The sequence below is a fragment of the Anabrus simplex genome, chromosome 7 (assembly GCF_040414725.1).
Source record: "Anabrus simplex isolate iqAnaSimp1 chromosome 7, ASM4041472v1, whole genome shotgun sequence".
NCBI classification, from domain to species: domain Eukaryota; kingdom Metazoa; phylum Arthropoda; class Insecta; order Orthoptera; family Tettigoniidae; genus Anabrus; species Anabrus simplex.
The window spans coordinates 204,442,038-204,467,834 of NC_090271.1; the positions used below are offsets into that span (position 1 = coordinate 204,442,038).

At 37.9% G+C, this 25,797-nt stretch overlaps 1 protein-coding gene across 9 annotated transcripts in view; it reads left to right on the forward strand.

Annotated features, from left to right (window-relative positions):
• The window catches only part of LOC136877043 (lysophosphatidylserine lipase ABHD12), a 159,332-nt gene that overhangs the window by 109,328 nt on the left and 24,207 nt on the right, over window positions 1–25,797 (forward strand). For all 9 annotated transcript variants that reach the window (XM_067150852.2, XM_067150846.2, XM_067150853.2 and 6 more), the window contains 2 exons: window positions 13,059–13,255; window positions 21,143–21,278. In XM_067150852.2, the coding sequence (XP_067006953.2) occupies window positions 13,059–13,255; window positions 21,143–21,278 (333 nt within the window). The remainder of the gene's footprint in view (window positions 1–13,058; window positions 13,256–21,142; window positions 21,279–25,797) is intronic.

A 25,797-nucleotide genomic window follows, 5' to 3' on the forward strand; every position in this document is an offset into this window, starting at 1 on the left:
TGTCAAGGGTTATAAATTTCATTTTTGGTTCCATATTGAAATGAGATTACATATAATTTAATTTCACAGATATTGTATTATTCCACCTATTCAGTACTTTACAATACTTGCAATGCAAATATTTACATCACGTGTTACCAGAGACTAGTTTCGACCCTACTTGGGGTTATCATTAGCCTTAATTGAGTACACATTAATTGTCGAGTCCTTGAACAATATGAAGTAATAAAACTAGCGTTAAGAGTTATATATGCAGTACAATGACATACATTATGATGTATGGATAGATACATGAAATGGGTATTAAAATATGTCGTAATACAGTAAAAGTATACAATGGCATATTGTGTTATTGAGAGCATAACCTCAACCATAACCTCACATCACAAAGTAGCTTTACCTTGAAATGAATGATTGAATGACAAATAATAAATCCCTTCAAAAGCAAGAGAGCAGAACATAGCATACGCAAGATAATTGATATCACATCACTATCCAAGTAGCCGGGCTGAGTAGCTCAGACGGTAGAGCTCTGGCCTTCTGAGCCCAACTTGGCAGGTTCGATCCTGGCTCAGCCTGGTGGTATTTGAAAGTGCTCAAAAACGTCAGTCTCGTGTTGGTAGATTTACTGGCACGTTTAAGAACTCCTGAGGAACAACCTTCTAGCACCTCAGCGTCCTCCAAAAACCGAAAAAGTAGTTTGTGGGACGTAAAACAACAAGAACAATACCATCAACTGGGGCTATTCTGAAAGATTTAAAATATTTTTCTCTTTTATTTTGATAACTGATTTGTTTTATTCAATTTTATTTTAATTGATTTAAATGGGGTGAAAGTGGGAATTTATGCAAGGATTCTTTATTGTCTTTTAAAGTACTTTCATGCCCCAGTGTGCTGTGAAAACGGAAGCATTACAGATGAAACTATTAACACCAGTGGCACTTATTCCACATTTTAAATTAATGTTTTAAGAGGGCAGGTAGGGCATTATTGTAAATTAGGCACTTCAATGTTAAAAGGAAATTTTAACTGTTCACCTCGCTTCGTAAACTCTGGATCGGGTAAGATGTTAACAGTATCTGTCCTACTAACATTTTCATTGTCTTCAACTGGAGGGAACACAAAAGTAGAAGCAGCAGGCCTCCCATGTGCTCTGTGGAATTTCACTTCAAATTCATCATTATTTAAAAAATTTAAGACACACCCAACATAATGTTTGATCGTCTTCTTTGTTTTCTAAGCTACCACCACCCAAGTATCCCCAGAAACAAGCTGTAGCTCAGTGTCCACCACACTAGGAACTGAAACTTCTGATTCGAGTTCTTCATCTGATGTGTCACTTGTTTTCATGGCTGAATCATTTGGGGATTATCAGATTGCTTTGGAGAAGTTTCACTGGCTCCTGGAGCCTGAAAGTCTGTTGCCAAGACACCAACTCCTAGTGGAACATCTAGTCTTGTCTTTCTGGATGGTTGGCTCTTTCTGGGCTGCATTGATGTCAATAATTTGGCAACAGCCTCTGACACAGATCCACTGATTGAGTTATCCTGATCCATGTACCCCGGCAGATTCCCCAGCACACTCTCAGGGTCGAATGGTTGGATTGAACATGCCCGGAAACCAGCAGTCAAGTTGTTCTTCACATTAGGTGCAATTTCCTCAAGCAACTCCTTCAGCAATGAAGCAAAAGCATCTTTTGATGTAGAAATTGTTCGTCTACATCCAACCTTCCACTTGTCCAAGACTTTTTCGGAATAGCCCCGACACCATATTTCACAAAAGCCCCACAATATAAATCGTTCCTTATTTGGATTATGGCAACATTCCAAACCTGTAACCACAAAAGAATATACTTTCATAATATGTGCCGCCAGAATAAAAGTCTCTGTTGGTTGCGGACACATTCATAAAAGAAAAACCTGTCCATAATAATAGAAATTCTTGTCTGATGGTTGGAAAGTGATTGTTAGGTTTGTTTATTTGAATTCAATTGTTAACTGTTATGATATACTATCTTTATCTTGTTAACCAGCTGTATGATTGAAAAAACAAGTTTCAAAGAATGTATATTCTACTTAAATCAAAGAGGAAGCAAAAGTCGATCTATTTTCAGAATCGCCCCAGTTTATGGTATTATTAGTATCCAAGTAACACATGAATAGAATAATTCAGCTTCCAGCCCCTGAGGTGTTCTCAGACAAGAAATACAGAATTTCAGGATGACTGGCAAAGATATATTTCTAATAAACAAGCACAAGGAACAAAGGTTTACAATTTCAAATAGCACAGGCACATGTGCCTATGGAATTCAAACAAAACAAATAGCATCATGGTAAGTATCACTTAAAATCGATATGAGTGAATTTGAAGAAGTTTCATTGATTCGGTAAAGTCGGATTCAGCGTAATCCATTGACATTATCACTACAATACTTGATGTTATATGACTAATTCTTTGTCAGAAGGGTCCACTGATTGAAGTTGGTCTTAGAAATACCTAACCTTGAGTAATACGGCCTCTCATTATTGAAATCTCTCATTTCGTGCCTACTCGCCTACCATCTACAGAACCTGCCTGCAACTATCTACACACTGTGAATGACCTCCAGCGTGATCTAATAAGACTTGAACTACTTGAACCAAAAGTTGCGACATGTTCTCGTTGGATGAGAATTATACCATTATTTTTAATATTTTTAAAAATATTTTTAATAATGAGAATCCTAATAAGAGCTTTGTAGAGATATATTTCTTCTACTACACAAATATTTCTCAATAATATAATCATGCTAATTTCTAATAAAACAGCTAGATTCAGTACTTCCTCTTAAAACAGTGATCACTGCCACCACCACTATATTGTTTCATTTAACCTGATATCATTAGGATACACCTAAGTGCAGTTGAGAATTGTAGTGTAGTTATTAATTAGATAGTATCTTGTCTGCTATATTTGTGTGTTATCCTTGTATACGGTAACCCTTTTTGATATTTCGGCAATTAACTAAACAGAGATTTTAACCATACTAGACAAATATTACACAATGATACAGCAAGCACAATCATTTTAAACTGTGTTCAGACGTAAATGCTTAGACAGATTATAATTACTGTTGTAATTACTGTTTTAAGAGGAAGTACTGAAACAGTAGAACTGCAGTTAAAAGTAAAATACTTGGTACTTAGTTGGGTTATTCATTTTCTAGCCAAGCACTAACAGAAGAGAGATTTTAACTGTAGTAAACAAATATTACACAGTGATACAGCAGGCATGATAATCTCTTATAATACAACTAACAATGATTCTAAAACTGCGTTTAGACGTATCCTAATTACAATTGGTTACTTGAAACAACAGATACATAGTTAAGACTAAATCCTTATTAGAAAGTATTTTTGTTTTATTCCCACAAGCTAACAGAAATTGAAACTGCTCTTAAATGCTGACAGATTGAGGGTGCAAGTATAAATTATGCTGGAGACTTGAACTACATACTCAGAACTACAGTTAAGTTATCAGAATACAGGAACCAGCCGATTATTATTTTTGTTTTCTTGACTACACCATACTCTTTCTTCTCGACCGTAGTTAGCTAATAATGCAGTATATGAATACGAAGAGCAGTGGCAATAGTTGATACCAATACAATGACTGTTAACTATTTTGCCAGTGAAATACTCTATATTCAGTTGAATTTCTTTCTTTAAACAACATTATTACAAGGGTATTGTATTATTGAAAGAAATTATTACCTTCATGACAGGTGGAACCAGCCAGTTTCTCTTGGAGATACTGTGTCTGTTTTCTCTAAGAATGTAAACGCTGAAGAAGTTATAACTTCTTATAGTATTTCGTCTTTGTAAGTATTCTATCAGCAAACCTACAAATACTTAAATTTTAAAAAGTTAATATTAAAGTTAATATTATCTTTTCTTACTTCCAATCAGAAATCAAAATAGAGTAAAACCTAACCTACAGTGTGTAATCTACTGGATGCCTACGGAACTATTTAATGTTTACTGCTGTTCAATAGATGTTTATTATTCACATCCTTTAGCTCAACCCATCATATCTAAACATGATTTCAAGAAAGATTTCGGGTTGTAAATGTTCCAGGTTGTACAACAATCTCTAGTTATAATCAATTTAAGGCTACGGGAAGTGTAAGAGACAAGACAGACAGCATATCTCTTGGGTGGTTTAAAGAAATCATGTATACAAAACAAATCTGCACACCCTACATGAACTGAAACAAAATATCCGCCAGGAAATTGACAACATTATGCAACGTGAACTGCAGCAAGTTAAGAGTGAAGGGAGTTTCAGCATCTCCTTCCAAAAAAATAATACTTTATTAATGGTAATACCATTTTACACACAATGGAGAAAAATAAACAAAACAAACAAACTAAAAAGATAGGTCATTGGAGTATAAGAAGAAAAATAATGTAAAAACATATACACAGGTTTTAAATTTTATCTTTTAAATTTTTTTTTTTTTTTAATGAGTGGGCCAGGTGATTTGCTGTGCAATGAATGCTAAATTTCAACATTACAATACAGTTGTAAAACCCGAAGCAACTTATGCTAGTGAAACACTCTTGGAGTTGAACACTAAATCAACAACCGATAAATTGCAGAAAGTAGATAGAAGAATAATTAGGAAAGTCATCAATAAGATACACCAAGTTGATGGCCAATGTAGATTATTACATAATGAAGTGGTATATTGTGAAAGCAAATCAATAATAGATAAAATGCGGAAAAGGAGAATTGCCTTTTTTTGGTCATCTATTCAGACTGCCAGAAACCCGACTACTGAAGCAGTTATTTAGTTACTTCTGGAAAAATAAAATAAAGAATACTTGGTTCACAAGATCGTGATTGATTTAGAAAAATTAAATTTATCATTGCTCCAAATTGAAGGCAGAGAAGAGGATTCTAAGGAATAAACACTTATGATTCAAACTCATAACATTTGAACAAAGGAAGTACACCATTACTGACAACCAAAGGGCAGCCAGGTCTGACAGGATGGAGAAGTTTTGGGAGCGGAAGAAGAAGAAAAAGTTGAAAAGCTGACTCTGTTCAATACTATTAGACTTTAATGTATATGACTGATTAAAGTGCTCCAGTGGGGGCATAACTATGTAAAAAAAAACCACAGGTTTATAGTAAAAGTAAGCACAGGAGTTTAATAGTCACATCTAGAAATTGTGTAAGTGATTTCTAAATTTTCACAATGAGCAATTAAATACGGTTAAACCTTGATTAACCGTTTGCGGATTATCCGTTGCCAAAAAAATCTCTATTTTAAAAAAAGCAATGTACAGTTGCTCTAAAACTACATGAGCATACTCTTGATATCAATAGTAATAATAATGTTATTGGTTTTACGTCCCACTAACCACTTTGACGGTTTTTGGAGACGCCGAGGTGCTGAAATTTTGTCTCGCAGGAGTTCTTTTACGTGCCAGTAAATCTGCCGACGCAAGGCTGACGTATTTGAGCACCTTCAAATACCACTGGCCTGAGCTAGGATCGAACCTGCCAAGTTGGGGTCACAAGGCCATCGCCTCAACCATCTGAGCCACTCAGCCCGGCTCTTGACGTCAAGGTACCTTGATACAGTATTCTGTTTTGGAGCGACTGTACATTGACTCTCGGACTCCTGAGTCCACGATCATAACGTACAGTAGCTACTGTAAGTACACGCGCATAGACCGGCAATCGGCATTGAAGACATGACTTCATATATTTTTTTACTACGTAATTTTATGTTGTGTAAAATTATTTAACTTTTAACTGTTATGAAAGAAGAGGGATGTTATTCAAATTCAACAGTCACAAACTTTATTATCCATTCCATTGTTGACGAATAATGTATGGTAATCTGCCCTCTCCCAGCACACGGAGTGTAGAGTAGGATATGCTGGTCATTTCTACTTCAGATTGATACCTAGAACTTATTTGGTAGCGTGTAACATCTCTGAGTACCATATGTAGATCTTTCATATCATTCTTTTTCAAGGTTAAATATTTTCATCACAGGCTATTGCATCGTAAATATTTCACAATGCACAGGAATCGGAAACCATCTTAGCGGTCCGTCATAATCAACCTCTGCTACTAGTACATAGGTAGGCTACATTCTGTATTGTAGTGCAAAGTAAGAAAATGTAAGAGTGACTGATAAAGTTGAACATTTATTTTACGTTCTAATAGCCGAGAAATGTTGAGATCGAAATCTGCAGTAAAAAGAAAACATGTAGTTTTAACCATACAAAATAAAGTTTAAATAATCAAATGGTTAAAGAAAGGTAAACTAGTCTCAAATTTAGCATCAGAGTTCGGTGTGGGTGTGACAACAGTGCGGGACCTAATGAAGAATAAAGACAAAGTGTTGCAGTTTGCGGCGAGTTCTGACAGTTCGCATGGACTCGCTAAAAGAAAAACAATGAAAGCATCATCTTTAAAAGAACTGGATGCTGTGTTATTCACGTGGTTTCAGCAAAAGAGAGGCGAAGGTGTAGCTATTAGTAGTTCTATTATAACAAGGCAAGCACAAATTTTTCACAAAAAGATGGGGCTCTCAGGGTCCTCACCAGCGTCCAGTGGTTGGCTACAGAGATTTAAGGACAGACATGGCATTCGAGAATTAAACATCGAAGAAGAAAAACTAAGTTGGTGACAGCAGTGCAGCAGAAAACTTGAGATACGAGTTTAAGTGCATAATTGAGAGATACAGTTTTGTTCCAAGTCAACTGTACAATGCTGATGAAATTGGACTTTATTGGAAGTGCTTACCCAGTAAAACACTAGCAGCTGTTGAAGAGAAATCAGCTCCTGGTTACAAATCTAGTAAAAAGCATGTTACCATCTTGTGCTGTGCGAACGCTAGTGGCGACCATAAATTAAAATTAGCTGTTTGTTGGTAAAGCAAAAAATCCATGTTCTTTCGAAAGAACAGTGATGAAATATTTCCCAGTAGATTATTGTCATAACAAATCTGCATGGATGAGGCAATATTTTCAGGACTTGGTTCCGTAATAAGTTCGTTCCGTGGGTTAGAGATTTCTTGGCGTCCAAAGGTTTGGCATTAAAGACCGTCCTTTTTCTTGATAATGCACCCTCTCACCCTGTTGATACAGAGTTGAAATCAGAGGATGGAAACATTTTGTTTCCTATTTGCCACCTAATGTAACTTCATTAATTCAGCCTATGGACCAGGGCGTCATCGCAACCTTTAGGGCGCATTATAAGCAGAAATTGCTAGGCCTCTTACTTTCTGAAGAAACGTCGATGGTTGAGTTCTAGAAAAATCTCAAGTCATAAAGAAGCGTTTTCTTAAACCTAATTAAAAAGTTAAATCCACCTTTTTAATACAAATTAAATGAGGGATTGATGATCAAGATATCCTGAAGACTATCGAAAATAACATTCATTTTGGAGAAGTGGATGAAAGTAACATTGAGAATGGCTTCATACTGACGATGTATTGCCTGGGCATCACATTTTAATTGATGACGAAATAGTAAATAAAAGTGTGAATTAAATAAACACTATTTAATTTGTATTGAAAAGGTGGATTTAACTTACTTATTTTAATTTGTTTTAATCAAAGTTCAATACGGAACCATAAAATGAAATTCATTTCTCTAGATGATAGCACTTTATCTTGCCCAGAAATCATGGGATCTAGTAACCGTTCAGAACATCACTCGATCGTGGAGAAAACTGTATGTTGATGTCGAAGAGCTCGCCGACGATTTTCATGGGTTCACTGATGAAGATGAAAATGAGGGATGTACGATCAAAGATAACCTGAAGACTATTGAAAATAACAGAAGTGGATGAAAGTAACATTGAGAAGTAGCTTCATACTGACGATGTATTGCCTGGGCATCACGTTTTAATTGATGACGAAATAGTAAATAAAAGTGTGAACGGGAACTTGGCAGTCAGCTGTGAATTGACGAGTGAAAGTGAGGGGGATGGGGAAGAAGAATACGTCACAAACAATCTCGTACTGCTTCAGACCGCACTGGAGTCGGCTGAAACGTTAACGCAATTCTTGGAGCAAGAGGATGATACAGACTTTTCAGACATTCTTGTAATTAGGAAGCTCAGATTGGACATAAAGAAGAAAATAAGTTGTAGGAGAGTGCAAAAAAGCAACAGATTTTTTTAAAGCAGCTTAAATGACACCAGGTAAATTAATTATTTACGGTCTGCTGGTAATTTAGGTGAATATTTAGTATGTATTGGCCGGCCCTGTGGTGTAGGGGTAGCAGGCTTGCCTCTTACCTGGAGGCCCTGGGTTCGATTCCTAGCCAGGTCAGGGTTATTTACCTGGACCTGAGGGCTGGTTCGACGTCCACTCAGCCTACGTGATTTGAATTGAGGAGCTATCTGACGGTGAGATAGCGACCCCGGTCTAGAAAGCCAAGATTAACGGCTGGGGGGGGATTCGTTGTGCTGACCACACGACACCTCGTAATCTGCAGTCCTTCGGACTGAGCAGCGGTCGCTTGGTAGACCAAGACCCTTCAAGGGCTGTAGTGCCAAGGGGTTTGGTTTGGTTTTTAGTTTGTATTGTTGTAGCTTTGACTACATTTGGTTTTAAAGAGGGTTTAATGCACTGCATTTTATGGTTGCACGGTATGTATTTTATGTACTTAGAAGTCCATTAAAATATTAGTAGTATTTATTATCTTTTTTTTTTTAAATTAACTGTTCACCCCTTTCTGGGCATTAGAATGGATAATCGAGGTTTTACTGTATATCAATATCCACTTTGTTCAGCAGTCTTGACATTCGTTCAGTTGGCCCATTGAGAATGCATAGTTAGTTCTATGCCAATTTGTAGACAATGTATGATTAAACCTCGTGTGTCTCTCTGGTATGTGTAAGTTAATTTTTTCTAGGAGATTAGGCAATTCGCCAAGGAGTGGAGCAATGTAAAAATGAAAACTGTGTCCAGGAATTCACGTCATTGTGATAGACTGTGCAGATTTAACAAATGTTGGACGGCTGTATAATCAACATTATCATATGGGAAGCCTGCTTTAAATTAATATAAACAAAGAAATTTATGTTGGACTGAATCTAATCTATGGATAGAGGTCAGATGAGAAGTGTTCCATACAGATGTACGGTGCTCTAGTATAAGGCATACCATAGATACTATGGTCGTCTGACGAGAACTCTTGTGTATGCGGGGTAAGAGGTGCGAGGGGTAAGCTTGGCTACCGCGCGTGCGCCTATCTCAACCCACAAGGCCTGACAATAAACATCTGTTCCCTCTGCGGTGACCCTTGTGTATTGAGGTGCTGTCGTGAAGTTTCAAAGCAGTATTATTTACTAAATAATTCTACACACCATGGAAGCTTCTCCTCTTAGATTTCAAAGCGGTAGTGCAATTGTGCGTTCGTTACACATTTACTGTAAATACTGTATAATAAACAGTTTGATAATGAACATGCATCAATTCAGAGAGCTCGCATTGTCTTTCACGAGAGTAGTAGAGTAGTATTAGTTACTCGTGCTGTACCTACAAGCTGCCGCAACATCTCGTCAGACTCACATAATACATATAGCAAGCGATAGATAGCTAAGTTTAAAATTCTCTAAAATATCTAGTAATGCGACCCAGTCTTTGTAATGATTTCTTACAAATATTACGAATATCTATATATATAAAATAAAGAGTTTTGTCTGTAGATTGCTCAGAATTTGAAAAGAATTGTATTTCTGTATCGGTCGTGTCCACAGTAACAAAGAAATGCATTTTTTTCTTTTCTGTCTGTCTGTCTGTCTGTCTGTCTGTCTGTCTGTCTGTCTGTCTGTCTGTCTGTCTGTCTGTCTGTCTGTCTGTCTGTCTGTCTGTCTGTCTGTACACGCATCACTAGAAAACGGCTAAAGAGAACTTAATGAAAATCGGTATGCAAAGTCGGAGAATAAGTCGCTACAATCTAGGCTACAAATAATTTTATTCACGCTGAATGAAATGGCAGTTTAGGGGAAAGCCTAAAACTTAATTTTCAAATATTTATGTCATTAGTGGTCCTATCTTAATAAAGATTGGTATACAAAGCCGGCAAACAAGTCGCTATAGTCTAGAAAATAAATAATGTTATTCATGCTGACTGAAATGGTAGTTTAGGGGAAGGCCTAAAACTTAATTCTTAAATATTTACATTATTCCTGGTCCTATCTCATTAAAAATTGGTATGCGAAGTCGCAGAATCTAGGCTGTAAACAATTTAATTCACGCTGAGTAAAATGGTAATTTATTGGAAGGCCTAAAATGTAATTCTCAAATATTTATATTATTAGTGGTCGTATCGATAAATACTACATAACCAAAGTTATATACAATTAAATTTCCGACCATTTATGTCATACATTTTTACCGTAGCAGCTATGATAACACAGATATTCATGAATTTGTATTTTTGTTTCTAAGTCCATATTATCGAATCACGAGAAAATGGGCTCACAGAATTCAATGAAAATCGGTATATGGAGTCGGGGAATAATAAACTACAGTTTAAGCTATAAACAATTTTATTCACCCTGGATGAAATTGTAGTTTAGGGTAAGGCACCTGAAATGTAATTTTTAAATACCTATGTTATTGGTCCTTTCGAAAAGTACTACATAACAAAAGTTATGGAGAATACAATTTCCGGTCACTTATGTTTTATTCAGTTTAAAGGTATCGACTATGATAAGAGTGGTATTTCAGGGTCAGAAGAAAACTAAATGTGAAGGGCTACTATATCGAAAGCGCATAACATTGATCAACAATAACATTACATTGACTATTGTTTGTTGAGATGTTCTTTGTTTCTTATGCAGCCTCTCAACTCCGATAGATGGGATTACTGCTGCGTACGGAGTATAATAGCCTGACTGAATATTGGCGGAAAATGGCCGGGGAGTTAGAAAACTTTCTTCTTTACCATGCCATTCGTCTGGTTCATACATTTTCTGATACAGCTGGTACGTAACATACTGGTTCATCATAGTATTCCAGCTATTCGATCCCTACTCTGATGCGCTGTTTTGAATGTGCAGTGGGCATACTTAAGGTTTGTGGCCCGGTCTGGAATAACAGTTAGGGCTATTCCAAATTATAGCACCACATTTCACTAAATAACTCAACATTAAACCCTGAACAGAGCCGTTTCTTAAGAAAAGCTTCTTCCTCTTAATTTTTTTTAAAATTCTACATACCGAGCTCGATAGCTGTAGTCGCTTAAGTGCGGCCAGTATCCAGTATTTGGGAGATAGTAGGTTTGAACCCCACTGTCGGCAGCCCTGAAAATGGTTTTCCGTTGTTTCCCATTTTCACACCAGGCAAATGCTGGGGCTGTACCTTACTTAAGGCCACGGCCGCTTCCTTTCCACTCCTAGCCCTTCCCTGTCCCATCGTCGCCATAAGACCTATCTGTGTCGGAGCGACGTAAAGCAACTAGCAAAAAAAAAAAAAAAAAATTCTACATTCATTTTATTCCAAATTAGCAGTGAAGACGGGGTTTGTCCTCTGGCTTGGAGGAAAAATTTGCCTCAAAGTCAGGTAGATTTTTCTGCCGCCAGTGTAGTGAATTGATACTTTCCGACTCATCGGGTACTCCTAGGAAACAGATTAGTAAAAGGGCGTAGTTTTTGCCCTGGGAGTCGCCACTATTCGAACTCCTCCCCACCGAAAAGTGACGAAGAGTGTTCACGGCTCACGGCATTCTGCGGCTTAGTCATTCCAGCTCTGAAACTTTGGACTGTTAGATCGGTAGCTTAGTCCTGTTCGTTAAAAGTGAGAAAATGTGTTGTTTTTCATTTGATCGAGTATTTCGTATGAAAGCATTGCGTTTAATCGCGCCACTCCTACTGACGTCATTGTAATATATGTTCATTTCAGTTGGGAAAACCGCTAAGAAAGTCTTTCTGAGGATGTAAAAAGGCAGGTGGAGAGTGAGTGTCTACCATTATGATGAAAGCTCCCCAACCTGATTGTGACAGATGGTATGCAAACGGGGCTACCATCACAGTGAAAATTCCCTAATTCAGTCTTCATATGAGAAAAGATGTTTGCTGACCTCCCCGTCACGTTTCTAGGGTAAAGTTAAGAGCTATGCAATTTCATACAATCTTGCTCACAACGTGTACTCTACCTAACCTAGAATTCTGTATACAATGTAGAATTCCGTAGCGAAGCACGGGTACATCAGCTATTATTCATTAAATGATAGGTTATAATTGAATAAAACAACAAAGTTGTTAACTTGCAAAACAGGAGATAGAATGTTGTTATTACTAAATTTGTACTGAAATTATATTTCCTTCTTGTTTAAAAAAAAGATATTATTTTACATTTCTCATAAGTTTCAATCCACTTTAGATATATTACTTTTCCAGATAATGTAAATCATCTTGAAATTTTAAACAATCTAGTGGACAATTCATTTTCATAAAAATGTAACGTTGATAAGTTGCAAATTCTTTAAATAGTTCATGTTACTCTTGTATGGTTGCATCAATGCAACTGAACTCTGACAACACCGCAAAGAATCTCTCATACGCCAACAGAAAAATCACTACATGGCTGGTTCTTACTTAACCAGTAAATACATGAGTAATGTAGACAGAATTTAGCCCCTACTGTACTGTCCTTACTGTGGAGAAACAAGATATGGGTCCTCTTTCAAAACAGTAAGTTTTTATTATTATGACCAGACTAATTGCTTTGTTAAGTATAAGCCTTTATGTTGAAGGTGCCCCCCCCCCCTCTCTCTCTCTCTCTCTCTCTCTCTCTCAAAAGAGGAGGATAACATTGTTTTTTTCCCCTTATATAAGTTACAGCTATCTCACATTGAAGGTTATGCACAGCAAAGCCAGTTTTAATTGTAATATATTGTTGGTGATATGCAGTAGAATTTTTATTGGATTGAATATAAGTGTTATATATGGGGTTTGTTGTTTTTATTTCTTTATTTACTTAATATTTTTCAGGAACTATATATCAAAAAATCTTAAACATCACTTTTCTGCTTCAGGCATATCCTTCCAAAGTCCTTGGAGGATAGTGGACAAAATGCTAGTGAAGATTTCTTTGAAGAATCTCTTGGTCATGGTGAACCTGTCATACTGTACATGCATGGAAACTCAGGGTCACGAGCAACACCACACAGGTTGGAGTTGTACAAAGTTCTGAAGAATCTTGATTGTCATGTGGTTGCCTTCGACTACAGGAGTAAGCTTTTTTTAAATTTCTTTGTTTAAATTTTGACTATCTTATTGAGCCACTTTGAAGTTTTCAATCTATCAAAACTAATGAGAGATCAATAAAATGAGAAAAATATAACAAAGAAAACATTTAATTAATAGCAGAATATACCTGAAAAAAGACGTGACTACTTTAGTTTTTAACACGTTGTGTGCCAGACCGAAATTCTTAGGATTGCTGTCTAGTGCTGTGAGCTCATAACATCAAGTTACTCCCTGGTGCCAAAACCTTGACAGGCTTAACCAAGCAAGTGATCACTAAAACGAGGATATATTTATGATATAATAGTTGAACTTATTGTGTATACAGTAGAACCTTGATTATACGTTCCCGGAAACTACGTTTTCCCGTATTATTCATTCAAATTACATGGTCTTGCGAGCATCGTAATTAAATCAGGTTGTAAAAATCCCACATTATTCGTTCCTTGAAGAAACGATTTCCCGGATCAACCGTCCAGAAATTTCAGTCCTATCAACGCTAAATCCTCGATCACGCGTTTTTCAAGAAACTGTATCTCATGAAAGGACGGCTGTGGCAAACTTACGGATAGTGGTGTTAACGTCCCTTCATTGCAGTAATTTGAGGAAGTACCGTACTGGAAAAGCGATCGGCAGTGAACTTGCAGACTTGTTTTTTTTTTAGTGTATCACCGAACCGGTTTTCGGTACTTCCTTCAGGGCACTGTATAGTCGCTGGGCTTTCAGGCAGGAATCAAAACTGTTCCTTCTTAAGCTAAACAAATTTAGTATTTTAATATCATCGTATACGGTTATGTTATCGAGACCAGAACAGATGTTACACCTTACATACATAAAGCCATAGGAGGTTTTGGATTGCCTATTGCTGTTTTGGTCCTAATATAAGACTGAGAATTTCACGTTTTTGTGTTGAAATGTTATGAAAACCGCAGTCGTTTTATTTGCGGATGTTACATTTAAAAACTTTGTATTATTTCGCACTCTTACAGATTTGTACAGTGAGCGTGCTTTCCAGCTGAGCACAAGGTCGCGAATAAACATAATTTCTGAAGTGTTAATGATATATTTTCTCTTTCCAATTTGATTGTGATTAGTGATGAGCAGAATTGAATATAATACATTAGAGAACTTGAGAATCGATACTTTCAAAACCGTATTTTCGAGTTCAACATAAACTTGAAAATTGATGTAGGCTTAATTTCCATAAACTGACTACGAACAGTATACCGTTAACCAAATTACAATGGAAGATTTGAAAAGAAAAAAAGGGATTTTGCCGTCATGTTGGGCGCATATGTATCTAATAGGTTGTATTTTATTAGATTAGAATATTAAAAACTACTTGTGGTCGGTTGTTGTTTGGTTTGGCGTTACGAGTATTAGATTTTTCGAAGAGTTTGGCTGATCAAAGTTGCTGAACTGAAAGAAGTTTTCAGAGGAAGCTGACGAAATTTCCCCGGTAAAACTTAATGTAAAGTTTCGAGATTTTTAAGTCGCGTACCGGTAATTATAATTAATGTTTGAAGCCGGCCCATTGGGGCTGCAGTTTGGTTTGGTTTAGGGGTGTTTGTAAGATTATAAGTATACATATTTCATTTTTGTGAATGATTAGCAGTGCTGGAACTAACAGTTCTATGAATATTAATGCAAGAAAGAGTCTGGATGATGAGAATACTCCAGATGCTAAGATTTAGAGCCTTATTTATTTACTTTTCTACTTTTACACATAGTTCATCCCAGATGTTAATGTCAATATTGTATTCTTGTACATTTTTCTGAATGTCAATTGTGTGTTTGTACATTTGTTTAGTTATTAGATGTATTAAATTATGGCTGAAGATGGCCAGCCAAGGCCAAAACTAGTCTCTAGTTTAGTAATGTAATTCAAAAATATTGCCTATTCTAGTATTGAAAATGTGGACCATTACTACATTAGTTTAATCATTATTATTGCGATCACAATTCAATATGGATCAAAACTATGAAGTTTATATCCTATGACTATTTAGGAGGTGTATTCTCCCAGAATGGTAATATTATAAGTAAGATTGAATCAAGGTGCAGTAAAGCTAATGCAGTGAGCTCGCAGTTGCGATCAGCAGTATTCTGTAAGAAGGAAATCAGCTCCCAGGTGAAACTATCTTTACATCGGTCTGTTTTCAGACCAGCTTTGCTTTACGGGAGCGAAAGCTGGGTGGACTCAGGATTTCGTATTCATAAGTTAGAAGTAACAGACATGAAAGTTGCGAGAATGATTGCTGGTACAAACATGTGGGAACAATGGCAGGAGGGTACTTGGAATGAAGAGATAAAGGCTAGGTTAGGAATGAGCTTTATGGATGAAGCTGTACATTTAAATCATCTTCGGTGGTGGGGTCATGTGAGGCGAATGGAAAAGGATAGGTTAGCTAGGAGAATAATGGACACTGTTATGGAAGGTAAGAGAAGTAGAGGGAGACTAAGATGACGATGGTTAGACTCAGTTTCTAACGATTTAAAGATGAGAGTTATAGAACTAAATGAGGCCACAGCATTAGTTGCAAATAGAGGATTGTGGTGACACTTAGTAAATTCACAGAGGATTGCAGACTGAATGCTGAAAGGCATCATCATCATTTCTTCGCTCCAGCAAGCCGGGTGCGGTTGTATACGAGCCTCCTCCAGTTTGTCCTTCTATCCACAGATGCTGCTCATATATGTGACGCCAGTTCACGTCTCTAATTTCAAGGTCCTTCAGTATCTGTTTTTCCCAAACATCACGAGGCCTTCCTCTTGGTCCCTTCCCAGGAACATTGTGGTCAAAGTATAATCGAGGAGTCCTGTGAGGGTCCATTCTGTTCATGAGACCATACTATTGCAATCTCTTCACTTTTAGAGTCTCCAGTAAGCTTCTTTCCAATCCAAGCTGTTGCCAGATATCCACATTCCTTATTTTATCCATTTTTGTTTTTTGTAGACAAGAATGGAGGAACTTCATTTCTGTTGCCTGAAGACGACTCTTTGTTGGTCCAGTAAGTGTTGCTGCTTCCAGGCCATACGTCAATATAAGTACTAGATATATTTTGTACAAGCTGATCTTGGAAACTTTTTTTTTTTTTTTTGCTAGGGGCTTTACGTCGCACCGACACAGATAGGTCTTATGGCGACGATGGGATAGGAAAGGCCTAGGAGTTGGAAGGAAGCGGCCGTGGCCTTAATTAAGGTACAGCCCCAGCATTTGCCTGGTGTGTAAATGGGAAACCACGGAAAACCATTTTCAGGGCTGCCGATAGTGGGATTCGAACCTACTATCTCCCGGATGCAAGCTCACAGCCGCGCGCCTCTACGCGCACGGCCAACTCGCCCGGTGATCTTGGAAACTAATGGAAATGTTTCATCCCAAAGTATTTGACGTACGTGATAGAATTTGGAAGCTTTCTATATTCTGCTGCTAATCTCTTGATGTATGGTATTGTCTGATGACAGAACACTACCTAAATACTTTTTAATTTTAATTTTGTATGGCTATTTCTAGCCGAGTGCAGCCCTTGTAAGGCAGACCCTCCGATGAGGGTGGGCGACATCTGTCATGTGTATGTAACTGCGTGTTATTGTTGTGGAGGATAGTGTTATGTGTGGTGTGTGAGTTGCAGGGATGTTGGGGACAGCACAAACACCCAGCCCCCGGGCCATTGGAGTTAACCAATGAAGGTTCAAATCCCAGACCCGGCCGGTAATCGAACCCGGGACCCTCTGAACCGAAGGCCAGTACGCTGACCATTCAGCCAACGAGTCGGACTTACCTAAATACTGGAAGTTGTCTACAATATCCATCTCCTCATATCCAATTCTTAGATGAACAATTGGAGAGTTTCTACTCATCACCAAGCCAACTGTCTTCGTTTTGCTGATTTTGAGACCTAAGGTTGCAAAAGCTTCATGCCAGAGATCCAGTCTAGTTTGTACTTCTGCTTCTGTCTCACCCCTTACCATTACATCATCAGCAAAAACCAGGGCATTAGTTGTTGGATCCTTTCTTTTAACTGCTTTTAAAACTTCATCCATTATGATTATGGAAAGAAATGGTGAAAGACAACTTCCTTGCTGGACTCCACTCTTCGTTTTTAACCAACCTGAACTTCCATCCTGGACCTGGACACAACACTTGGTTTTATCATATAATATCGTTGTACTCGTTCTGTGATGTCATTGGGCACTTTCTTATGTCTCAGACATTCCCATATATGTCTGCGTTTTACATGGTCATATGCTTTCTCGATGTCCAGAAAAACAGTTATAAGTGTTTTACCTTTCTCCCAATACTTCTCGTAGAGCATTCTGGTGGCAAAAATGAGGTCTATAGTTGATCTATGAGGTCTAAATCCGTGTTGTTCCTCCTCAAGTGTATGTTCAACATATTTTCTAATCCTGCTCTCAAGGATGGATTTGTAGATTTTGAGGCCATGTGACAGCAGAGTTGGTACATTTTCTTCTATCACCTTTTTTCAACAATGGGATGATGACTCCTTGCTTCCAGTCATTGGGTATTACATTCTCTTTCCAGATTCTATTTTAGTACCCTGTACATCCAATGCTGTTCAACCTCTCCTAGTGCATTGATCATCTCTACACTAATTCATCTGATCCAGTTGATGTGTTGTTTTTCAGCTTAGATATTGCTGTCTCTATTTCCAACCATGTCAGACTAGTGGTATATGTGCTGCCAAAATCATAAGGTTTGTTGTCTAATGGAGTGACATTTTCATAACAGTTCAGCAAAGTTCCAAAGTGCCCTTGGAACTCCTGTAATATTTTGGTCTTATCCCTAGTCACCTCACCATTAGGAAGCTCTATAGATTGGATAGATTCATTTTGAGTTCTTCTATTCTTAACAATACTGTATAACATTTTTATTTCCATCCTGTGTTATTTTGGTAGCCAGATCTTTCTTGCATTTCTGCTTTTCAGCTACAACCAACTGTTTGACCTGTAATTTTTTCTTTCTGTAAGGTGACAGCTTCTCCTGTATTTCATGCACAGTTTCTGTCATTGATAGCCTTTTTAATATCATCATTCCACCAGCAGTTTCTTTAGGTTTTCTTATTTGACTCTGTCCACATACTTCTTCTGCTGTACCAACTACAACCTTCTTTAGAGTATCCCATTCTTCATCTACCAATTTCAGTTCTTCTCTCGGCAACAACTTGCGGACACCTTCCCTGAATTCTTCCTTTACACTTGGCTTAGTTAGTCGCCAAGTTTTTATTTTTGGGACTCTTTTGTTACAGACTTTGGGAGGTACTTTTCTCTGCAGTAACTGCAACCAACAGTCTATGGTCTCCACCAAGGTCTTCACTTGGAATAACCTTGACATCATTGACATTTTTCCATACCTTTTGATCTATCAGAATATAATCTATTACTGCACCTATTTTATCATCCCAGTTATATCTTGTGATTTTATGGGAGTCCCTTTTCTTGAACCAAGTATTACTCACTATCAGGTTGTTTCTCATGCATATATCTAGCATATATTCTCCCTCTTCATTTCTGTTTTCATTCCATCAGGGCCCAGTGTGGATTCATATCCTGTTTGTTGTGAGCCAACTTGTGAATTAAAATCACCCATTACAATTAGATTGTCATACTCAGCGTGTTCTTCCAAGTTATTAAGGAAGTTGGTCTTTTCCTCTTTTGAGCATCCTACCTGTGGAGCATAGACTTAGATCACATTGTACCATTTCCCTCCCTAAGTTCACAGATAACTTAATTATCCTTTCACTAACCAACTCAATTTCACTACAAGCATCTGTGTCTTTATGTATTAAAAATCCTACTCCATTCTTAGACTCTACTTCATTTCCAGACCAGTAGAGACTATAGTCCAATCTCATATTCATTTTCCCAGTTTTCTTCCACTTTGTTTCACTCAGGCCTATAATCAGAAGTTTCCTCCTTTCCATGAGGTTGACCAGTTCTTGAGTTTTGTTTGTCAATGTCAGGATATTTAATGTTCGCACTCTGATACTTTGACTTCGTTTGGTTTGGGTAGCTGGTGTAACATCGGGCTGTAAACCGTCACTTGCACCAAACTGATGTCATCGTGAATTCCTACATCCGAGGCTCGTATTATTCTTGAAAGCAATTTCTTCAGTAATCCCTCTGTTGACCTGCTGAGCCTAATACAGACGGAGATTTTCTTAAAGGGTTTTCTCCCTTAGCCTTATGGGTCCAGTCACCTCAACCTACAAGGCAGCAGGTTGTACTCATATTAATCCCTGAATACAAGGCTCCCTTTTCTGCCATCTCCACCGTACCGAAGTCCACCTTCTCCGCTGTAGAAGTCATTGAGGTCTTCACTCGTGACCCTGAGCTAGGACCCTTACCAGATGTTATACACCGGGTCAGTGTGCTCTAGGACTCACATAGGCAGGGGCGCCACTCCCTGGGTAGGACTCCTTCCGAAAAGGGTCCCTACTTGCTACAAGAACATTAAAAGGCATAACGGTCTATAATAATGATGATGTAAATGTATGTATGTAATGTATTCCTTAATCAAGGAATCTCCTCTAAAAGTTAATGTTTCAATACTCAGTAGTACATTTCATAATTGCAGTATCGGTGAATCCAATCCGCTGTTATTTGTAGGAATTTCTTTTTCTGAAATAAAGTTATTTCAATGCTGTAGTATTTGTACAGTTTAACACTCCTGCTGATAGTAATTCCTCTGATTTCATTTTCAAATCATTAGTTATCAATAACTTATACAGTAGAAAATTGTTTATTGCACTGAGGCCATGACAGGTATGAGAATAGATGGGTTATAGAATAAAAAGAATCTCTGCATTATCTGCATTCAGTTCTTCAACTGTTTTGTCCAACTGTCTAACACCATGACATATCTTAAATTTGTCACCAGTCTGTATTCTCTGTGAAAGACAGACCTGCACCAAGCTTGTTGTTCATATCACCAGCTTTTGCAATTGTTCTTGTTGCTGAAAAGGAAATCCTTTGGCTGCAACCATTGATCCATTAACAGTATCCAACTGGTGTTTGTTTTTCACTAGTTTCATTGTTTTACAAGCTTTCACATTACTGTTGATGGTTTACATTTATGAAATTGTACTTTTAATTTTATCCTCATCATGGCTGATATCATTGACTATCATTCATGTTCCATAAATAGCTGCAACAATACTCATAGCACTTTCACCTTTCCTTTAATGTTTCATAATGTCCATTTTCTGCGATAATATCAACACTAGTAATTGATCTTTTTCAGCTATTTTAGCAGTGTCAAACTGGGGACAATACTGCACAAAAAATAACATTTAGGCAGTAACCTGATGCAAAAACAGAGTTTATACTACAGACAGTATATTGCACTAACTGAGCAAGTTGTAAACAATGACTGAAATCCAAGATTGCACTGCACCTTCCACATTGCTGTGTATGGGGAAGGATGGAAAAGAGTGACATTATTATTAACAAATACATCGCCATTGGGAAATATCCCAATGGTATTTATAGTTTTAACAATGTGATATTTAACAAAAACTGATAGTTAGAAGGGCGACCAGTAACTGAGATTATACTGTGTGCGGTCTGTGTGCATACTTTTGGATTTAAGATGAGAATATTAGAGTAAAGATTATCATATACCAGGATTCAATTTATAAGTGTTGGTAATAGTTGCAGATGGTATCAGATGCTATATCATATTGGATCTCAAATTCTGAATTATTTCATGACCATTCAATTTGCTTAATTTCTCCTTTTAACATTCTACTAGAGAACCAAAGGGCGTAGAACCAACTGTTAATTTAATTTTGTGTAATATCTTCTCACCCTCGTAAATTGATGTTATTCAACAGTATTATTGCCTTCATTACAGGTTATGGTGACTCCAGTCCTATAGTGCCAAGTGAGGCAGGAGTTGTGTCTGATGGGAAATATATGTACCATTGGTTAGCAGAGAGAGTAGGAGATTCTGCTCTGCTGATTGTGTGGGGTCATTCGCTAGGAACAGGGTAAGTGTAACCTTAGATGTGAACTCTTGTCCTCATCCCAAGGGGGTGCTCTTTTCAAACACACCTTCCAGCCCCCCTGCTATTCTTAAAATTCTGGTACCAGGTGAGTTGGCCATGTGAAGAGAGGCGCGCAGCTGTGAGCTTGCATCCGGGAGATAGTGGGTTTGAACCCCACTGTCGGTAGCCCTTAAGAAGGTTTTCTGTGGTTTCCCATTTTCACACCAGGCAAATGCTGGGGCTGTACCTTAATTAAGGCCACGGTCGCTCCCTTCCCATTCCTATTCCGTCGTCGCTATAAGACCTATCTGTGTTGGTGCGACGTAAAACAAATAGCAAAAAAAGAAAAAAATTCTGGCAGTGCTGGGAATCGAACCCGGGCTTCTGGGGGCAGCAGCCACTAACACTAACCGTTACACTACAAAAGCGGACGCCTTAAATAATGGAATGGAGGAAAACTAGATTATCTTAGAACATAGTGCCAGTCTGCACATTCGTTCTGTTGCAATTTTGAGAGGGTTGATACTACACATAATTCGGAGGTGATATTCATCATTCTTGAAAGTTTGTCTGTCATTCGGTTTGGATTGAACAAAAAAAAAAAAACCTCCCTCTTTCTCTGCACTAGGTTTTATCTCAGTCTGTTTAGTAGGAGCTGAGAACCTCAAGAATACTGCCTCTCAGCCCAAGAGAATTGAACAATTTGTGCATTTGTACTTCTGTCTTCTGCTTGCCATGTAAAATGCAAATCCATTCGAACTAAACTTACTCTTTAACATCCTTTACACGTGCACTCGCTGTGATTTTTTGTATTCTTTGATTGTTGCTTTACTGAGCTCTTTGAATTTAATTTCCTTACATCTACATCCCTACGTACATGAACTCTTACTTCATAGATACCGTTCTGACACTTCATTTTTAGTGGTGTACTGTTTGATTTGCCAATAGGCCTGCTAGCATTTCTTGCCAATTATGATGTTATATGCCTACACTCAGCAATTTTCTATGGATTGGTGGTTTTGCTACACCCCAAGCTCTTCTTCTGAAAATATTCAGAATCTGTCAACAAATCAACAGAAGCCAACATATTCCAACATTACTAAAATACAGTAAAATGTCATTGTAACGAATGCCACTTTAACAAAATGTTCAGAATAGCAGAATTATTTTTAGGCCCCTTCCCTTTTCCCTATTTAAAGTGTGTTAAAATATTTCATTGTAACGAATTTCGAACTTCCAGTATAATGAATTGAAATGTAGCCTTTTTCTTCAAAATATAATTGAAATTCATCCTGTTTTAATCACCAGGTATTTTGCATAACATGTCTCTATTACCAGACAGCACATTCTGTACAAAACGCAGGCGGAACTACCCGATTACAAATCAGGGGAAAGTAAGCAAACACATCACAATTCTGACGAGCGGGTTGCCTAACCAACAACATGTAAAGATTATCTTATTCAGTTTTGGTGTACCGGTACTGAGCGTCATTACAGTATAGCCTCGTTAATCTAAGACCCGTTACTGCATGATTCAAATGTCATGGAAAAAACTATTTCCAAAATGTATCCAACAAGGTGTATTTACAGTATTCAGATAATGCACTCAGATAACTCACTGACAAACATAACCTCACACAACGAAAGAAAAACAAAGCATAATTCAAAGATGAGGAGAAATCTATGTTGACTCTCATGTGCAAGTGTTTTATTCATTGTATTACTGTATTATATACATTTTATATGCCCTGTACTTGCATGGAAAGTGCCTGACGCCTTTAAAACATCGTAGTTTATGGAAGTTTCGTATGACAAAGGGATAAAGTATCTCGCTTCCGTGTGCATTGCAACACAGTACAATAACCCCAACCCTTATACAGTTTCTCGGCTGACGCTTCTCTCCTTTAAGATCATAAGTCTGCTTGGGCTCGGCATTAAAAGAAACAATGCAGTTTCATCAGCATTGACAATACTGTTCGGTGTGTTCGAATTGATTATATGAGCCACGTTTTCTCGCCAACTCTCGGCATTGCCAGTGTTTGCGGATTCTGCTTCTCTGCACACTGCTTGCTACGTGATATTGTGGCATTCCTTAAAATGCTGAATATAAAAGAATTACGATTTCACTCGAACCTATCAAATATGAAGCACACTGTAGACACTCCGAAGTGAGTGAAAGTGCAGATAACCACCCTGTACGTTCTGGAAGATGCATTCTATCATGACGGGGATAAATTTTGAATTTAAATTACTCTGTAAAACACTAATTTTTTATAATGTAAAGGCAGTTATGAATTAACAGTCTGAATTTAGGTAATGGGACCGACGTTTTTCTTCGAATTACAAATAGTCTGTATTTTGAATTAAGCAATTGAAATAACATGCAAAACCACACTTCATGTTTCCAGGAGCAAGATCTTCGAATTAGGCGAGATTTTGAAATAACCGATTTTGAATTGGCGAGGTTCTACTGTATGTAGTAGGGACGCGCAGCTGTGAGCTTGCATCTGGGAGATAGTTGGTTCAAGCCCCACTGTCGGCAGCCCTGAAGATGGTTTTCCACTGTTTCCCATTTTCACACCAGGCAAATGTTGGGGTTGTACCTTAATTAAGGGCACGACTGCTTCCTTCCCACTCCTAGGCCTTTCCTATCCCATTGTCGCCATAAGATCCATCTGTGTCGGTGCGACGTAAAGCAAATTGTAAACTGTATGTAGGATAAATTTGTTATGCATAAAAAGCAAATTAAGGCCAATTTTCAATTGTTAAAAATACTGTTATCTTCAAATAGTGGGGTGCACGGATTGGATTACAGTATTTGCTTTTACAGGATACGGTTCAGGTAGCCATTTTTCATACATGTAAGCGATTGGTCGAGCTGGATATCGATCTTAAAGTAATCAATACATAAGAATTAACGCTGTTGGCTGGGTAGGAACACCACGTTTACAATCAACCACTGAACGTTACGGTTTTACATGTCTACCTTCAGTACTGCATTTCATTTATTCACGTCTCATGATGCGTTCATTGTTTATCTTTCGTTCGTGAAGCAACATGTGTATTAGTGTGCCAGTGAACTCTTTCACCAATATGGATCAAAAGAAGCGATAGCAGTTTTCTTTAAAACAAAAATGTGAAATACTTTGGGAAGAAAAAAAAAAAAAAAAAAAAGAGAAATAGTGAAGAAGTATGGCATCAGCCCTTCAACACCATCTACTTTTTTAAAACAGAAAAGTAAGATAAAGCCGAATATTGATGCTGATTACCTTGGCCCACAACGAAAGATGAGGACAGCAGTCTATGAGGAGGTGGACAAAGCTGTTTATATGTGGTTTGTCGAAATGCGGACCAGAAACATTCCTGTCAATGGCCTCGTGTTATACAAGCGTGCACGATCCTTTGCACGTTTGCTTGGATTTCTCGAATTTATGGGGAGTACTGGTTGGCTTCATAGGTTCTAGGTTGTAAATGTTGAAGCAAACAGTGTCCCAAAGGAAGTTGCATCTTCATGGCGGATGGTGACACTATTAGCTGCCTTGAAAGAATATTCACCGGCAGATATTTATAATGCAGGCAAGACTGCATTATTCTACAAATTAATGCTGAATAAAACCCTTGAATTCAAGGGAAACAAGTGTTTTGGGGACAAAAGCTCAAAAGAACGGATAACAGCTCTTTTGTGCACCAACTCCACAGGGATGGATAAACTGAAGCCTCCCATAATTGCCGGGCTGAGTGGCTCAGATGGTTAAGGCGCTGGCCTTCTAACCCCAACTTGGCAGGTTCGCACCTGGCTTAGTGCTTAGTCCTGTGGTATTTGAAGGTGCTCATATACATCAGCCTCGTGTCAGTAGATTTACTAGCACGTAAAAGAACTCCTGCCGGATGAAGGCCGAAAAGACAGTTGCTCCTTGCACAATTGGGTACCTCGCCATTTGGAGCATGTGAAAGTTTTATTTTGCCTCCAAATACTACCTCAGTTCTGCAGCCACTGGAGCAGGGGATAATTCACGTGGTGAAGTGGCATTACCGAGCTCGTGTGGTCTGGCATATGTTATGTAACAATGTCAACTTATTGGAAGCAATGTTCAGTGCTGCATGGAGACACTGAAAGAGGTAATCGGGAACTGCTTTAGAAAAGCTGGAGTGGCTTATGGAGAAGACAACATCGTAGAAAGTGAAGAGTTGGATGCAGAAACAGAGGAGACTGGGGAGGCATTTGTGTGAAAAGTTGGATGTGCCAACAAGTGTAAATCTTACTGATTAATTAAATTGTGATGTGTTAGTGGAAAAGTAAATCACTGAAGAAGAGTTTGTGGCAGATATTATAAGTGATAGGAATCCGTGTGATGATGAGGTGGAAGAGGAAGATGTACCTCAAAGTGTTCAACAGAGTTTGACTCTTGTGCAGGCAACAAACATGGCACGTAGTCTTCAGGATTTTCTTCAGTCACGAAGTGATATGCCAGAATCTGTGTTAAATTCAAGTGCAGTGGTTGCTGACTACCTTGAATAGCCA